Here is a 16872-nt window from a genome sequence, read left to right on the forward strand (position 1 = left end):
GATGGTCACAAAAAACAAAGAAATGGACAAAGTAAAAGGTAGAAAGAAATAGCTGAGCTAGTCAAAAGCCATTTTTAATTCATTTTGATAGCCTATTTCAGTTACAAGAATTAAGGGCAGGCTAACCAATGTTAGATTTTTCATAGCCCATTGGGCTTTAGATTCAGGCTCACCTCATTTTGTATGAAACACTGTTGTTACAGTGTCAATAGTACTTCTCCCCTCTTTCATTATTAGGCCATAGGACCCACTTGTGTTGGATTTAATTATGTTTAGAGGTGGATACAATTAAAACAAAGTGCTGACTCCAGACTCTTAATCCTTCCCCCTTTCAAGACCTCTAATTAAGAATTACTAATGCTACACCTACCAACTGGTCAAAAAGCTGGTCAGGACATCGCCAAAGGCACAGCATAAACCCTAACAGTCCGTTTTCTCATTTGAAAAAAAATGAACTGTGGGACAATGTAATCTCTGTTATACTGCAACACACTTAAAAACCTGAGAGATTTCATTCTTCATGAAATCTGGATGAAGTCCACAGCCTACTTTTGAGTATCATTAGCCTTGTCTTAACAGAACAGCAAACCGATCAGAAATCTTATTTGCTGCTGCCATAGATTTCCTTTTATATTAAGTGTTGGCCACTAAATATGCACCAGTATAAAGGATTTACAATTTGACTTTTTTATTTTTATTTTGTCATATAAGTAATTCCCCCCTGGGCTATGCAAACAGAAAATTTTGCTCTCATGTTTACTGCATACCCAAAAATATTAAAGGTTAAGGTGAGGAAGCCCTTGATTCTCAAAGTCTCATTTCTAGCAACAAAATTCCTGATGCTGATTTCCAGAGGTTGATTTTTTTTTTAAACTACTGGAACTGGATGCACTGTCATTTCCAAAAAGTGTTCCAATAATGCAATCCCGCAATAGATTCCGATGCGATTGCAAAACATCTGAAACGCACAAATATTGACAGTTTTAACATTTCACCATCCTCTATTTCCCAGTCCTATTGAATAATTTCTGCTGTAAATACAGAAGTGACAACAGGTGCAATACAGCCAGAACATTCCCAATGCAGAGGGAAAAAAACAGTCAGCACTTCTCACCCACTCCCATTACTTAACAGGAACATGCTCTCTTATACTGAAGGACTATGGCAAGAAATCTCAAACACATACAACTCATACTGAACACTGCATAACAGAGCACAATGAAGGTTAGTATAAAAGCAAAATAATTAACACATAAAAAAAGATATCTTCTCCAATAAGTGTAGATTTGGTATAGAGAGCAGTCAGTTTTCGAGTAAATAGAGAGCTTTTATTTTCTCCAGCTGCCTTCAGTGCTGCAGTTTCCATTTGTTTTACAACTCCCACCTATAATATACACAAATAGAAAATGTTAACTGATGAATGAAAAAAGGATAACCAACTTTAAACAACAAAAATTTAATTTAAGCGATCCAACTATTAAACCATAATGTGCTTATGAGTGGAGAAGGGCTAGAACCAGCCCTACTAATTCAGCCCATCAAGTATGACAGAATTGCAGCTTACCTGCAACTTCCTTTCTCCTCTTGCCCTTACTGTCCCACATTCTATACTGAAACAACTTAGCTTAGAGGTTGATCACCTGTCACCTGCTGCAACAATTCTTTCACTGTAGATAGTAAAGTTCACCAGAACATCAGGCAATAAGAGGTACAAAAAAGACTCACATGAGCATGAAGGGGAAAGGAAGAGAAAGAGATTAGCAACAGAGAGATTAACAACAGTGGGAAAGAAGAGAGGAAAAATTATGGGTTGGGAAGAAAAATAAAGGAGGAAAACAGAATGGAGAGAGAGAGAGAGAGAGAGATGGAGAAAGTGCTTTCTGTCCTACTTTCTATCACTCATTGACAGGCAGAATTGCTTCCAGAAAAGTTAAATGGACCCTGAAATATTGTGAGATCAACAGAGGAGGCCTAAATCAACATAACTAAAAATCATAAAAATTCCAAGACATTGCATATAGAAAGCATTGAATGAAAGGGAGTTTGTCATGTGTTTTTCCAGTAAAATATTAAAAGGTTTCATATTTTATATCTTTCAAAAAAGTGAGACAACATCCATATGACATCAACAAATTCTTTTGGTAAGGAATGAGACTATTTTGGTTTTAACAATATCTAATTAAATCCAAAAATGACCTTATATCCTTTTGCTACAAGTCGCCGTACATGAACAAATAGTCTGTGAGTCGGTATACTGGCAGTCATAAAATTGTGATCCTGATGACAGTAAATGTTTAGCTCCTTTGCTGCAATCTGCAAAGTATGAAAAAAATAAATCAGTCAACAATTCAGGTCACGCTTACTTCACATTCCCTGTCTAGCTTCCTTGATAACTATGATAGAGTTGTGTGAATACAAACTTGTCAAAAAGCAATACTGGAAATCAGCTATTAACCAAAGCTATGGCGGTGTGTTGTGGAATGCTAAGCAGAAGAACTGAAGTACTAGAAGACTAAGCATGAAGCAAGAGTTCACAGTCTCAGAATCCTAACCAGAACAAAGGACTCCACTCCCACAGGCTTTACTTGTCAACTTATCAGGATGGATAAAAATCAATTATTCTTTTTAAAAAAAATCTAATTATTTTGATTTAAACTGTTTTTTTTTTATTTTAAATTAAAAACATTTTCTGTTTTAAAATAAACCCATTTAAAATTAAAATTGAAAATACAACAGGCTACATTCAAGACCTAAAATTACTATAATCTATTTAAATTATTTTAATTAAATACAAAAAATAAGCGGTACCTATTTGCTGCTGAAGTTTTAAAGATCATCAAACCACTGAACTGATCAAAGTCACTGGCTAAGCACCTGGAACCAGAGTTAGCTGAAGTGCTAAATGAGTTTTTGACAGCAGCGGCATCTTCTGCAGGTGCAGAAGAAATATTTTCTTCATTCTTATTTAACTAGTTCAGTTAAATGACCAGTTCATTCCAAGTCAAAAAAACAAACAATCAGAAGTTGAAAAAAGCAGGAAAGCTTGTTTTCTTCTTATAATCATTGAATAACAAAAGCTAGGTTTGAAAGGATGAGATCTACTAGTCTTGAAAGAATAGTTCAATTTACTAAATACAGATAATACTTCCTTTGTTTAATAAATCAGTTAGCTTTAAATGCAAAACATGTTTTGATTAACTCCACTAAACTTTTTTTTAATGTATCCAGTACATTAAGGGAGTTTTATTGAACTAATAAAAACAATTTGAAAATACTAGTGCACTTTAATTGAATTTTAATTTCTACAGAGTGCTTGACTCAAAACACAACCAAAAAATTAATTATCTAGTAAAGAAGAAATGCATCATTCACCATTTTTTTGCATAATAAAAAAAATAAAAATTAGAATCTGAATAAATGTATGTTAAGTTATATAACTGCTTAAATAAATATGTGCTGATATCGTGTATCCATTCTGATTAACAAAAGGAAGTACCAAATTTAGTTGGCTATAATTAGTTGCAAATCAACCTGTTTAAATGGTTACCAACCAATGAGAATGAACCTTTCTTTACAAAGGTAGCTAAAAAGTACAGAAGCAAAACAAGATTAAAATTGTTAATTTAAATCAAGTGTTTCCTGCTTAAAAATATGTTTTAAATCAGTGATTGAAACCACTGACTTAAATCAATCCACCCTGCAAATGATACCTTGAATGAATACCAAGGGCCAAAGAGTTCCCATTGAAGTCCAGTATAAGAAGGCAGTGTAAGTTATGTTACCTTGATAAGCCTAAATAACTATCTAGCCCAGGGGTCGGCAACATTTGGCACGTGGCTCGCCAGGGTAAGCGGCGCGGGTGAGGGATGTGCTGGCCACAGCTTCCCGCCGCCCCCATTGGCCCGGGACGGTGAACCGCGGCCAGTGGGGGCCGCGATCGGCCGAACCTGCCACGTCAGCAGGTAAATAAACTGGCCCAGCCCCCCAGGGTGCTTACCCTGGCGAGCCGCATGCCAAACATTGCCAACCCCAATCTAGCCCTTGAAACTGCATTTCCACAGTAGCATCCAAGCACCCTCACATGAATAAAATCACAACAGCTGCTAGAAACATGACATTACACAACAACTCAGACATTTTTCTTTCCAGATGCCAGCCCTGTGTTCTGGACAAGCAGATAGGTTTTAATCAACCTGAATGGGCTTCAGGACAGTAAATCTGCTAGCAAATTGACAGACCAAATACCCAGAACAAAGACAACTGGAAAAATGAAGCCTCCAATGGCTAAGCAAAAGTAATTTTCCTTTTGCTCCTAATTATATATGGAAATAGCTCAGAACAAAGGCTAAATCAGTATTAATGATTTAGAGAGATGAGAGAAACGATGTTAATTGGCCATTTTGTAGTTTGCAGACATGTAAGCCATGTTCCTTTGAAATTTTTACCTGTTCATATAGATTACAGTTGTGCAGATAAAGCACCAGATACAATTTCATACCCAAATGTGTCAAACATCCTCTATTAATTTCTATATAGCCCTCTATTAATGAGGGTAGTCGCTATTTGCACAAATATATGCAATTAGGGCACTTGGACATTGCATTTTTCAGAAGAAATCATCAGGTTACAGTCAAGCTAAATATTTTTATTCTGATCATTAGTTCTATACCATAATACAGTTCACCCTTAATTTCTTCAGTTTAACTTTGGTAAACAAGGTAATGTTATTGTAGTATTTAATATTTGCTAATTTGTCAATACTTCAAATAGGGAATACTGTAAATATTGATGTACCTTTTATGTGGTACAAAGACAATTTGTAATGGACACCTTTAGATTTAAAGAGGGCAGATCTTTTGAATCTTGATTACAAGTGTTAGAAAAAGTTTTTTAAATTGAGGTTATCAATGACAGTGGCCCTACACACAATGTAACAAAGTAATATAAGGTGAGCAACAGTAAGTGCTCTTGGTAAAAGTTACTTACCTCTGCATCTTCTCCAAAGAATCTATACTTATATCCACATTCCACGCACAAAATAGCATCTTTATACTGTTCTTTCATTTCTATGAACTGGAGTTCTAGTGGAGTGTATATGCTTTTGGTTCTTTTATTAAGGAGGTTTGTATTAGAAATATTTTGAGAGCCTTCAAAACTCTTACATGATGCTGAAAATTGATTAAGACTAAAGCATGACTGTTCCTGTGAACAAAAGAGGTATTACAATAATTATGGAGGAACACTCAATTACTGAATACTTAAATTACACTTTTAAAAACATACAGTTCCAGCATCCAGAACTGGCTGTCATACAACTGTACTGAATATATTGAAGCATTATTTCAGGTTAAAATAACAATTCTGTACCTGTCAGCTAGTGCAATATATATGCATAAACAATAGCCCAATAAACTTAGAACAGAGATCATGAAAGGAAAACAAAGGATAGAAAGGGAATAAAGAAAAGTTTTGTGACTGATCACGACTGCACACACTCAATCCCACTCCACACAATCACCTTCCAAGAGGTCATCAATTGGCCTCTTCTTCTTCCATCAGTTCTCCATGTAATCAAAATATAAGTGTCAAATCTTATCAAATTTGGTATCTTTCCTTCAACCAAAAATGCAAGTTAACTGATATAAAGTGGGCAAAATAAGTATGGAAGATAATACAGAAGTGCAGGAAGAAAAGCTCTCCTCTGCTGAACAATAACCAGCCAATCCATGAAAAGCAGCACATCAAACAAGCCGTTATGTGCCTTGGCCTCTAAATCCCCAATCCCACAATCTGATCCACGCAAGAGATTCTTGTGCCCATATGGAGGCCAATGGAAATCAACGAGGCACCAGGCTGATACAAGGTTCTCCTACTTCAATTAGATTGCAGGACCAGGGCTCAAATACTTAGCAAGTACTCCTATTATTGCCTGTTTTGAGAGCACAGGGACCCTATATTCAACTATTTGGTTACTGTGCAGATATCATTCCGAAGTTTTTTCAATATAAGCCTATCTCCAAAATACGTTCTGGTCTAACCAATCTTCCCCATTGGGGAACATTATAGAGTATTATAACAACCTTGAATCCCGCTGGGATACGTTACATTCCAGTAATAATTTTGTACTAGTTTCTATGTGTGGAAATTATGAGAATTCTTGCAATCCTTATTATAACACCTGAACTGAACAAGAACTCAGCTGGAAGTCACATTGGAAAGGATGTGTATGTGAATGCAAATAATCTCACCAACCTCCAAAGTACAGGCTGTTACCACCATTTTCTATATTCTAATCTTTAAACATTTCTTATTTAAAACAAATTTCATTAAAACTTCAGAGTGGCAACCGTGTTAGTCTGTATCAGCAAAAAGAACTAAATTTGAAAGTCTCTAAGGTGCCACAAGTACTCCTCATTCTTTTTATTAAAACTTCAGTTGCACTGTTTAAGAATGTCACTGAAGACTATCAAGCGCTGTTTTGCTTACTGTGTTAAGAGTTCAGTAAAATGTTAGAATATGAATGTCAGATTCTATCATTGGTACAGTACTGCATAATTTCATGTTGCATTCTGTCACACTTAAGAAAAACCCAATAACAAAGCCTGTATTTTAAACATAAAAAGCACTCCAAACTGCACTATAATTCAATGATTCCTGGAACATACCTTCTCACTGATCTGAGAACCTGTGTCCTGACAATGAAGAGCACTATTTATTTCCAGGGTTCCTTCCACAAAAGTCGGACATTTTTTCAAGTGCACAGATTGACTCCCTCGTAAAGTATCCACCTGGACTCTGTTACATGGGTGCTTTGAATCACTGCAGAATTCTCTCAGTTTGTTTAATGTTTTCACACATATGCAGGGCCTGGCACATTTCTTAGGCTCTTCTTCATTAGTAAAAATACGCAAGGAAAATGTATTAGCAAATTACCTTACAATTAAGATTTCAATGAGATTGACATCAAAGATGAGAAAGACAAGATAGATAATATCTTTTATAACTTCTGTTGGTGGAAGATAAAAGCTTTTGAGCTACACAGAGCTCTTCTTCAGGTCTGGGGAAGGATGGATAGTGTCTGTGCTAAATATTAATTGGGACAGGTGGTTAAGCAAAAGGAGTAATGCATGTTGCAGGCAGTCACTTGAAATGAAGTGGACAACTGGGAGTAGATTGTTCTGTGTAAAGGGTCTGGAGTAGATTGTTCTGCGCAAATGGTCTGGAGTGGGCAATTAAAGGGTACCAGGCAGTGTGCTGCATTACAAAAGAAGGCACTCAATATCTTACCCAACCTCATTAATCTAGCATAAATATTCATCTAAATAACTAGAATAATAAAAGAGTAACTATTTGTGTAACTGTAGTAAAGATTACATTCACATTAACATTAAACCATAATCAGTCTAAAACAACTAATATTTACATAGCTACATAAAGAAACAGGGTTAACTTAAAAATCACACTTCTGACAATTTTTAATCTACTCTTGCTACAATTAACACCTACCTGAGGGCTGGTCTACACTAAAAGCTTACATGGGTATAGCTATGTCTTTCAGGGGTGTAAAAAAATCTATATTTGTGAGAGATGTAGCTATGCCAACCTAACCCCAGTGTGGACAGCTCTAGATCAATGGAAGAAGTCTTCCATCAGCCTAGTTACTTGCCTCTCTGGAAGGTGGATTAACTACAGTGACAGGAGAACCCCTCCTGCAGCTGTAGTGAGTGTCTACAATGAAGTGCTACAGCAGCACAGCTGCATTTGTGCCACTGTAGCGTTTTAAGTGCAGAAATAGCCTTAGTGCTGCTGTAGCACATCAGCGTAGGTAATCCACCTCCCAGAGAGGCTGTAGCTAGGTCAACAGAAGAATTTTTCCACTGACCTAGCGCGGTCTACAACAGGGATTGGGCTGGCTTAACTACATCACACAGGAATGTGTCTTTTTCACACCCCTGAATGATGTATCTGGGTCGACTTAACTTTTTAGTGTCAACCAGGCCTTAGATAATGTCTTGAAAGACATTAGAGAGAAAAAAATTTCCAGTTTGCTTATTTTGTGAATGCAACAGAACTTTGTGTATAATCAGCTTCACTATTTCCCCTGTATAATCTGGGAGGTCCAGGTCCACAAAGAGACTAACATTCAGGCATCTAGAAAATCAGTGGAACAACAAAGCAATCACAAAGCCTGAGCTAGGTGCCTAGCCTCCTTAGACAATGAATGGGGAGAGACAGGCACCTAAGAAAGAGATCCACAAAAACCAACATATTAGGTGGGGAGCCACCTAAGGGAGATGCCAAAGAAAGGGGGTGTACAGGCTGCCAGGACACAATAGTCTTTGGAGCCAAGAGACTGGATCTCCCACCTCCCACATGAATGCCCTAACCACAGGGCTACAAAAGCATTCTCAGTCACACACTTATCGAAAGAGGAACAGCTGCAACAGAGGAGACTGAAGAATACTCTGACAGGAGTCTCCTATAGCACAGCGGTTAGGGAATTCTCCTGAGAGGTGGGAGATGCCCGTTCAAATCCTCTCTCCCCCTCAGACAGAGAAAGGAATTGTATCCGAATGCTCTAACCAGTGAGCTAAGTTATATGCAGTGGTGAAAGTAAGCCAGTACGGTGTACCAGTAAGAGCCAGTACGCCGTGTCGGACCACGGCTTCCCCAGGCTGGCAATTTAAAGGGCCAGGGGCTCCGGCAGCTACGGGGAGCCCCGGGCCCTTTAAAGCGCTGCCCGAGACCCACTGCCAGAGCCCCAGGGTAGTGGCGGCAGGGCTCTGTTGGCGATTTAAAGGGCCCGGAGCTCCGCTGCAGTAGCCGGAGCCCCTGGGCCTTTAAATCTTGAATTAAAGGCCCTGCCTCTTCCGGTTGAGGCCACGCCCCCTGCTCAGGACTCTGGCGTACCGGTAAGTCCTTTAAGTTACTTTCACCCCTGGTTATCTGGGATGCTCCTCCTCCATCTGGATTTTTGAATGGGGCCCAGTCAAGTACACATACTCAGAGCACACCTACTGGACCATGCTCTGCAGGAATATCTATCCTCCCCTGATATGAGAATCACATTGCCTAGAATGGGCAGCAGTGCACAAGCCCACAAGCAGAAACATAGGCATCTAGGGAACTTTTACAGCAAAAATGTAGACGCTGACCGAGTTTAGGCTTCTATAGGATTAGGTGGCAGCTGAGTGGGGGTTTTGTGGATTGTAAAAGTGCCTAAATCTAGGTTTTGGGTGCCTAAATACCTTTTTGGATCTGGGCCTTAGCTTCCCCTGTTTGTGTGTATCTCACACAGAAGGCAAAAAAATGCTTTTATTTTATTTTTAATAGAGCAAAGTAATTGCAAAGCTACAAAATCAGTAGGGGATCTGAGGCCAGTGTACCATCTGAAACTACTTTAGCTACTTATTTTTTAAACACACTATATTTCAAGTTGATAGTACGTCTCGACATTTTTTCACTCTTATTTCTGATGTACTTTCAAGCTCTATAAAAGTGCTGTTCCACATCAATACAGCCCCTTTCTATTTTGAAAAGGATTCTTTCCTCAAAATCTTTAATGGCGTTAATGAAACGGCCTTGTTTTTTTACCAACATTAATTTGTTAGTTAAATGCTTGGTGTAGAAAGAGAACACAACTTTTTTCTTAAATTAGTTTCAACATAATTAGCAGCTATGATTTCTCAACAACTAATGGCACTTTAAAATATATACATTGAATTCAAAAGCCAGTTCCTAAGCCAGGGGTCTCAAACTCAAATGACCATGAGGTGCACGCACATGAGGACTAGTACATTGGCCTGAGGACCGCATTACTGACACCTCCCTCCCCTGCCGCCCTCGGCCCCGCCCCCACTCCACCCCTTCCATGAGGCCCCACCCCTGCCCTGCATCTTCCCACCCCTTCCCTGCCCCCATTCCAACCCCTTCCCCGAAATCCCCACCCCAACTCTGCGCCCTCCCTGTCCCCAGGGGGTGCCGGAGGGGTGTGGGGTGTGGTGGGGGCTCAGGGCAGGGAGTTAGGGTGTGGGGTGCAGGAGGGGTGAGGGATTCAGCAAGGAGTCAGGGTGCAGCAGGGGGCTCAGAGCAGGGGGTTGGGGTGCAAGAGGATGCAGGAGGAGTGCGGGGTGAAGCAGGGGGTCAGGGTGCAGGGGGTTCAGCTACAGGAGGGATTTGGGGGGCAGTATCTGGCCCTGCGCGTACTGGGGGCAGGGCAGGCTCCCTGCCTGCCTACCTGCCCTGCCCCCGCAAGAGGCTGGAACGTGGGAAAGGCGGGGGCGGAGGGGCTGTGTGTTTCTGTTGCTTGAGGCACCGCCGCCAGCAGCTCCCATTGGCCACGGTTCCCTGTTCCCGGCCAGTTGGAGCTGCTGGGGGTGCTGCCTGAAGCAACAGCCACACACAGCTCCTCCGCCCCCCCTCTTCCCCACGTTCCAGCCTCTTCCCGGAGCTGGGCAGGGCAGGGCAGGCAGGGAGCATGCCCTGCTCCCAGTGCGCGTCCAGCCAGAGCTGCTCTGGTAAACACTGGGGGAGGGTAAGGGGGCTGCGAGGGGCTCGCGGGCCACAGAAAATCACCCCGCGGGCCGCGTGCTTGAGACCCCTGTCCTAAACTATATGACAATGTATTTTATCTTTTGACATTTAATAACTTTTACTCAGTTTCAGTGCCTGCAAGTTTTTGTTTACAATGAACTCACCAACGTCAAGAATCTTCACTGCATCATGGCCTTCCTTTCTATTAGTTTGTACTGGTTTTGTCCTCTTTTTACTAGGTTCATTGTTTTCAACAGCTCTTCTCTTATTTCTGCCAGACTTAGAAGTCTAAAATATTAATTTTTTAAAAGTTAGTTTATTTTCTTCCCTTGTCATATGCTGGAAGAATGAAAAATAGACACCCAAAGAACAAACTTTATCTCTGCACAATAAAGTAAAAACACCAATTTAATTTTCTACATAACACTTAGAATTCTTTGCTATTTTACTATTAACATTTACATACATAACAATTTACATATTAGCTAATTGTATATGTATGTATACAATGATTTTTATAATTGGCTAGATTTCTTCCAAACAGATTAAAAAATTAGTTAATCTCGGGGGAATTCCGTGCCACTGCATGTGCACATAATGAATGAGCCGCACATAATTTTAATTTTTTACACAGAAAAAAGCTGGTCAGAAAGTTGCTGCAGTTTTGCCTTTTGCCCACCAGAGGGTGCTGTGGTGCTAGAACAGAGCAGCAGCTCCTGGCCAGCTACGGAAAAGAAAAAAACTGCCTTCTTCACAGTGCCTGTCGGGCCAGGTCAGGAGACAGGGGCTAGGGGGTCACAGATGGGTTCATACAGGCTTGTGGGGGAAGACAGATTGGGGCAGAGGCTGATTGGGAGTGGAGGTGCAGAGCCACAGGGGGAAGGGAGGTGCAGGCCACATGGGAGAAGGGGGATGGCTGAGTGAGATCACAGAGACACACAGGAACAGGGGAGGGAGTGCAGACCCACATGGGGATGGGGGAGTGGGTGTCTGAGTGGGACACATGTGAACAGGGTGTACAAGGACACATGGGGTGGGGGGGCAGGGGTGTCTGAGTGGGGGTGGAGGAGCACATGAGGACAGGAGCAGACGTACCTGACTGAATGGGAGAGGCTAAGGGTCAGCCAGGGTCTGCATGGGGGAAGCTCCCTAACTATCCCTCCCTGCCCCCTCTCCCCAAAAAACCTGTTCCATAGTTTTCCTACCCATACCCAACAACCCTCCAAGTTCACTCCCAGGCTCCTTCCCAGCAATTACTTCGATCTCCCTCAGCTCCTCCGTTACCCCTGACTCCCCCAAGTTTTTGCACTGCTTCTGCAGGGTGCAGGAAATACGGTTCTGTATTGTAGTTTAAATTAATTATTACTCAGAGTTCTGTATTAGCCTAGTGAGGAATCTATTTGTTAAAAAACATTTCCTGAATCTTTTTTTGTTGTCTTTATTGTTACAGACATACTTGCTGACAGGTATTATGAAATAATGACCAAAAATAATTGAAACTGGTGTGATTACATTGTGTTATTTCAACAAAAAAAATATGCAGAATTTGAAAGTACTGGGCACAGAATTTTTAAATTTTGTTGCAGAAATTTTAATTTTTTGGCACAGAATTCCTCAAGGAGTAACTAGTGTATTCTACAGACAGTAGACAGAACAAGGTATTATTGCAACATAGCTCCAGTCTCCAGGTCACTGGCTCGACTATGTCTACATGTTAGACAAAATCCTTATCCCAATAGAATAACTGGTGCAACATCCTTTGACTTTAATGGAACTAGGTTCTGACCCTTTGTGACCAACATTACCATTAGAAAACTTTTCACTGCCCTACCTGAAATGACTTGGGCCTTCACCCTGCAATGAGGTCTGCACAGACGCCCTCAGGCTTACAGGGAGCTCATTGGAGACTAATTTAGGCCACTGAGGCCTCCTAATGCCATAGTGATCTTAACACTTTACAAGCAGATAAAAAGGTAAAGTTCTTGATCCCCTCAAAGCTCACAGTTGATAGATATCCACATTATGAACCTCCGCACAAGTGGTATGTTTATTTGCTCTTTGGTAGAGAGGACAAGAATTAATAGTGCACGTAAACTGAACAGGATTGAGGGATATTGGTTTGGGTAATGTTGCATCTGCCGTCAGGAGAGAGAAGATTTTAGTTACCAGGACTATCCATCCAGCATCTTCCATCCATAACTAATCCACTTACAAAATTATCTTTTCTGTATCCATAGCACTTTGTACATAGAAAGTGTGATGAATACATATTTCAATGTTAATTTATCAAAAAGGATTTTAACTATTTGTTGCTACTCATACCAATGAGATTTTTCCAATGTACTCATATTAATATATGTTTCAAATATGAGTAACATTTTTTTTTGTTGGTGGAGACTTGACTTTGAGAACTCGCCAAATATATGAAGACAGATCTGAAACCTTTAAAAGGCTTACTACCATGGTCTATTTTAGTATGATTTCTGGGGTTTTTTCCTTTAAAAAGTATTTTTGACTGCTGATTCTTAAACGATGTAATCAGACAAAACGATTAGCTTTAACTTTCTATGGTCAGTAAATTGATCAGAATATTATAACATCTTCATCCATATAATATTCTGACTGATAAAGACTGTATGTGTATACCGGTTTCCGTTATTTCTTTATATTTGACTATTTCTTGTAATATACAACACATGTGCATATTTCATTCTACAGTTCCAGATATGTATAAAAGCATGTATGAGGGTCTCTTTTGGCACTTCCAACAGTGGTAACATTTTACACGACAGTTTAAAACAGATGGTATGTCACTGAGGAAGTCAAAACTTAATCTAATCCTGCACCCAGTTCAAGGTCTGCTATAAAAAAAGTCACTTGCCATGATATCTATGGCTCTCTGAAAGCATTGTCTGTATGGGATGTGCCCCTTACCTCCCTACAGAGCTGAGCTTCTAGAATTTTCTAAAAAGTATTGCCCAGTGAGGCTGCATGAGCACCATCTTCTGAATTGTTCTAGCCAAAGGTTATATCATGGCCATGTGGCCTCAGTTGCCTACTTCTACGTGCTAAATTTCAGTCCTACAAGCAAGGAAATCCAAGGAAAGGGGACAGTAGGCTGATAGCAGAAGCAACACTTTCAAAATACTGTAACACTGTTTCTTCATTGAGCAGAAATCTGTGGGAATCTAGCAAACAACACAGTGCTAAAATGGGTTATGGGGATCTAATTAAAAAGGTTGTAAAACTGCCTTCCCAAAGTAAACATCAGTTCTAGATGTCATGTAAAGAGAGTATAGTCATGTAAATGTGTACACCACACAAGATAGCAGCCCTACACATTTTTTACAGTGGAAACATTATGGAGGCATAAATGTTGTCTTAGCCCTGACAGTCCCTGAGGCTCTCTGAACTCACTCGGACACCTTAGCTAATGCATAACATGTCTAAATGGGATAGCCTAATCCACTTAAACAGAAGTAGAAATGGCATTCCCTTTACACAGCCTTCTAAATCTCTTAGAATTATCTAAATAAAAAGCCCTCTTTAGATTACATTCCCCAAGGAGGAATTAACCATAAGGTTAGTGGTCTGAACTTGGATATTATTTTGTATTTAAATTTAGGATGAGAACACAAGACAATTTTGTCTCTTCAAAACAAAGTTAAAGAAGGACCACCTATTAAAACGTGCAACTCACTCGCTCTTCTCCCAGATGTAACTCTGATTTAAAAAAAAATCCTATCTTTAGTGACAAAAAGGCTCAAAAGGTGAGTATATCATCACGGCAGCAGCAGATTGATGTTCATTGTAGAACAAGATGTCTGATTGCTAGGAAACTGATAACCACACCTTTCAAGAATCTTTTGAGGGTGAGAAGACTAAAAAGAGTAGAAAAGCTGACTGGCAGATATGTTGAGATAACACTGAAAACACTCTGACAGATAAGGAAGCTCAAAGACTAAAAAACAATGAAGACTCTAAAATACATTATATGGGCATGGAACACCAACTGCCCACAAAGAAAACTTTTTCCCCTGATGAGTAGTGTAAATGTTTTTCTAGACTGCAGCAGAAATCTCCTAGACATCTATAGAGCATGCCACATCATACTCCATGCTGCAAGGTAAAGTGATTCTAGATTAGAAGACAAGACTTGAGAGAGAAGGTCTGATGATATTGGAAGAAATGAAGGCTCCTGAGAGAGAGAGAGAGATATCTGCATACAAATACGTCAGACCCATGCTTTATTCCTGAGGGAATTCTGCACCACTGTGCACATGCAGAATTCATGACTCCCGCAGATTGTTTTTTTCTCTGCAGAAGATATATTCTGCTGAAGAAGTGCTGCATCTACGCCTTTTACCCACCAGGGGCTGCTGTTGCACCAGAACAGAGGGCAGCCATAGCAGTCAGTAGCCAATAGGGAGGAGGAGGGTGCTGTGAGGAACTCAACATGTTAGGAGGCACAGGGGAGAAGGGGACAGAGCGGGGCATGTGGGGCTGCTGGGGAATCAGACTGGGGTTCAGAAGGGCTAGTGGGAGGGACAGACTGGGGCAGGGATACAAGGACACATGGGGATGGGGGAGCAGGGGGGCTGAGGGTCTGTACTGTAGTTTAAATAAATTATTACTCAAAGTAATAATGCGTCTGACGAAGTGGGTATTCACCCACAAAAGCTTATGCTCCAATATGTCTGTTAGTCTATAAGGTGCCACAGGACTCTTTGTTGCTTTTACAGATACAGACTAACACGGCTATGCCTCTGATACTCAAAGTAATGTATTAATATGCCTAGTAAGGAATCTATTTGTCAGAAAACATTTTCTGAATCTTCTTTTGTTGTCTGTATTGTTACAGACATTCCTGTGGACAGGTATTTTGAAATAAATGAGCAAAACAATTGAAACTGCCATGATTCTATTGTGTTCTTTTGAAAAATAAAATATGCAATATTTTAGGCTCAGAAGTCTCCCAAGAGTAATGCTTGAGCAACATCAATTTACATTAACTTTCTTTCCAACAATGATAAAAGGACCTGATCTGGTGGTTTCTTAAAATCCTAAACCTCCCTCGCTATTAGTAAAGTTCCAGAACCACAAGTCTCAATTGTCATTGCCAGTAAGCCACTGACCCCATTCTATCTGGCACTGAGTTGGGTGTCGGGGTCATTCCTGATTTGCCTTCAAGCTGAAAACAGCCCGCTCTGTCCCTTCACAGGAATAGACAGCTCTTCAGATGTTATTTCCAGATACTGAGTTTGAAAGGTCTCCTCATTAAGGAAGGCACTGAATCAGTGCTGTTTGTTGATGTAAGTTTACAATACAAAGGTCCTCCAAAATGAGCAGCAAACAGAGGAATGGGAAGGGAAAAACAATAATTCCTGCCTCCAAATACATGGAAGGGCAAAATGCTCATCACTTAAATCTTCCTTTCTTACCTGTGTCTTTAGAGGTCTGATCAACAATGACCAGAAATTTTCCAGGACAGTGGGTCAAGAATAGAAACATAGTTGTGCAGTTGAGCAAACTACTTAACACTTACTATCTATAATACAGTTAATAAAATTTGGGAATTTTTTTTTTTTTAAAAAGACTCTAAAATCACTCCAGACACAAAAGTGTCTTATATGCTCACCTGACTCTGGAAAGGGAAAAAAAAATTAGGCACTTGGGGTCATACAGTTCTTTTATAAACTCAGCTGCAAATATCAGCTGCTGCAAAGATAGTACTTGTGTGGGCCCAAAAAAGCATTGCTTTCCAAAAAGCTTCCAAAGCTTAGAGGAACTGGAGTAGGGGGGTGCAACCCACGGAGTGGGAATATGCAGTAACCGCTTCAAAGAATCTTGAGTTTTACATAGGATAACTCTCAGAAAATAAACTTAAAGCAACCTTATCAAATCCTGAACACCCACTAAATCAGGGCAAATATTTTTTCTTAATCGATTTTTTAAATTATCATTAATCACCATGATACAGAGCTTGGTAAAAAAGATATTGTGCCTAGGCTGAGAGATTTGCATAATTTGGAAAAGCTGATTTTAAATTTAGTTCCTTTCAGTTTTCAGCTTTATACAAACTAAATATAAGCAAACAAATGACATGGGTTTCCTAGAAGCTTGAGTTCATCTTACACTTCAGTGTTATGTGTGTTTGCAATATCTCAGCGCACAAGCAAATGGAGATAAATGTAGACTTTCTGCTTAACTGCATTTCCTGGCTATTTTGAGTTCTCTGTCAAACCTTACATTATCTAGATTTGAATTAGGGAGAAGAGAGTGAGATGTTACTACTCTCTCTGCCCTAGATAATCATATACACAGAAGAAACAAAGTTTT

The 16872-nt window shown here is 40.0% G+C and overlaps 1 protein-coding gene across 1 annotated transcript in view; it reads right to left on the minus strand.

Moving 5' to 3' along the window:
* Window positions 1-16872, minus strand: part of MSH3 (mutS homolog 3) — a 200506-nt gene that overhangs the window by 182438 nt on the left and 1196 nt on the right. The window contains exons 2-6 of the mRNA XM_054032575.1: window positions 10698-10821; window positions 6666-6889; window positions 4987-5202; window positions 2197-2313; window positions 1265-1384 (exon numbers count right to left, since the gene is read on the minus strand). Of these exons, the coding sequence (XP_053888550.1) occupies window positions 1265-1384; window positions 2197-2313; window positions 4987-5202; window positions 6666-6889; window positions 10698-10821 (801 nt within the window). The remainder of the gene's footprint in view (window positions 1-1264; window positions 1385-2196; window positions 2314-4986; window positions 5203-6665; window positions 6890-10697; window positions 10822-16872) is intronic.

This window comes from Malaclemys terrapin, chromosome 6 (genome assembly GCF_027887155.1).
Source record: "Malaclemys terrapin pileata isolate rMalTer1 chromosome 6, rMalTer1.hap1, whole genome shotgun sequence".
In the NCBI taxonomy this organism is placed as follows: Eukaryota; Metazoa; Chordata; order Testudines; family Emydidae; genus Malaclemys; species Malaclemys terrapin.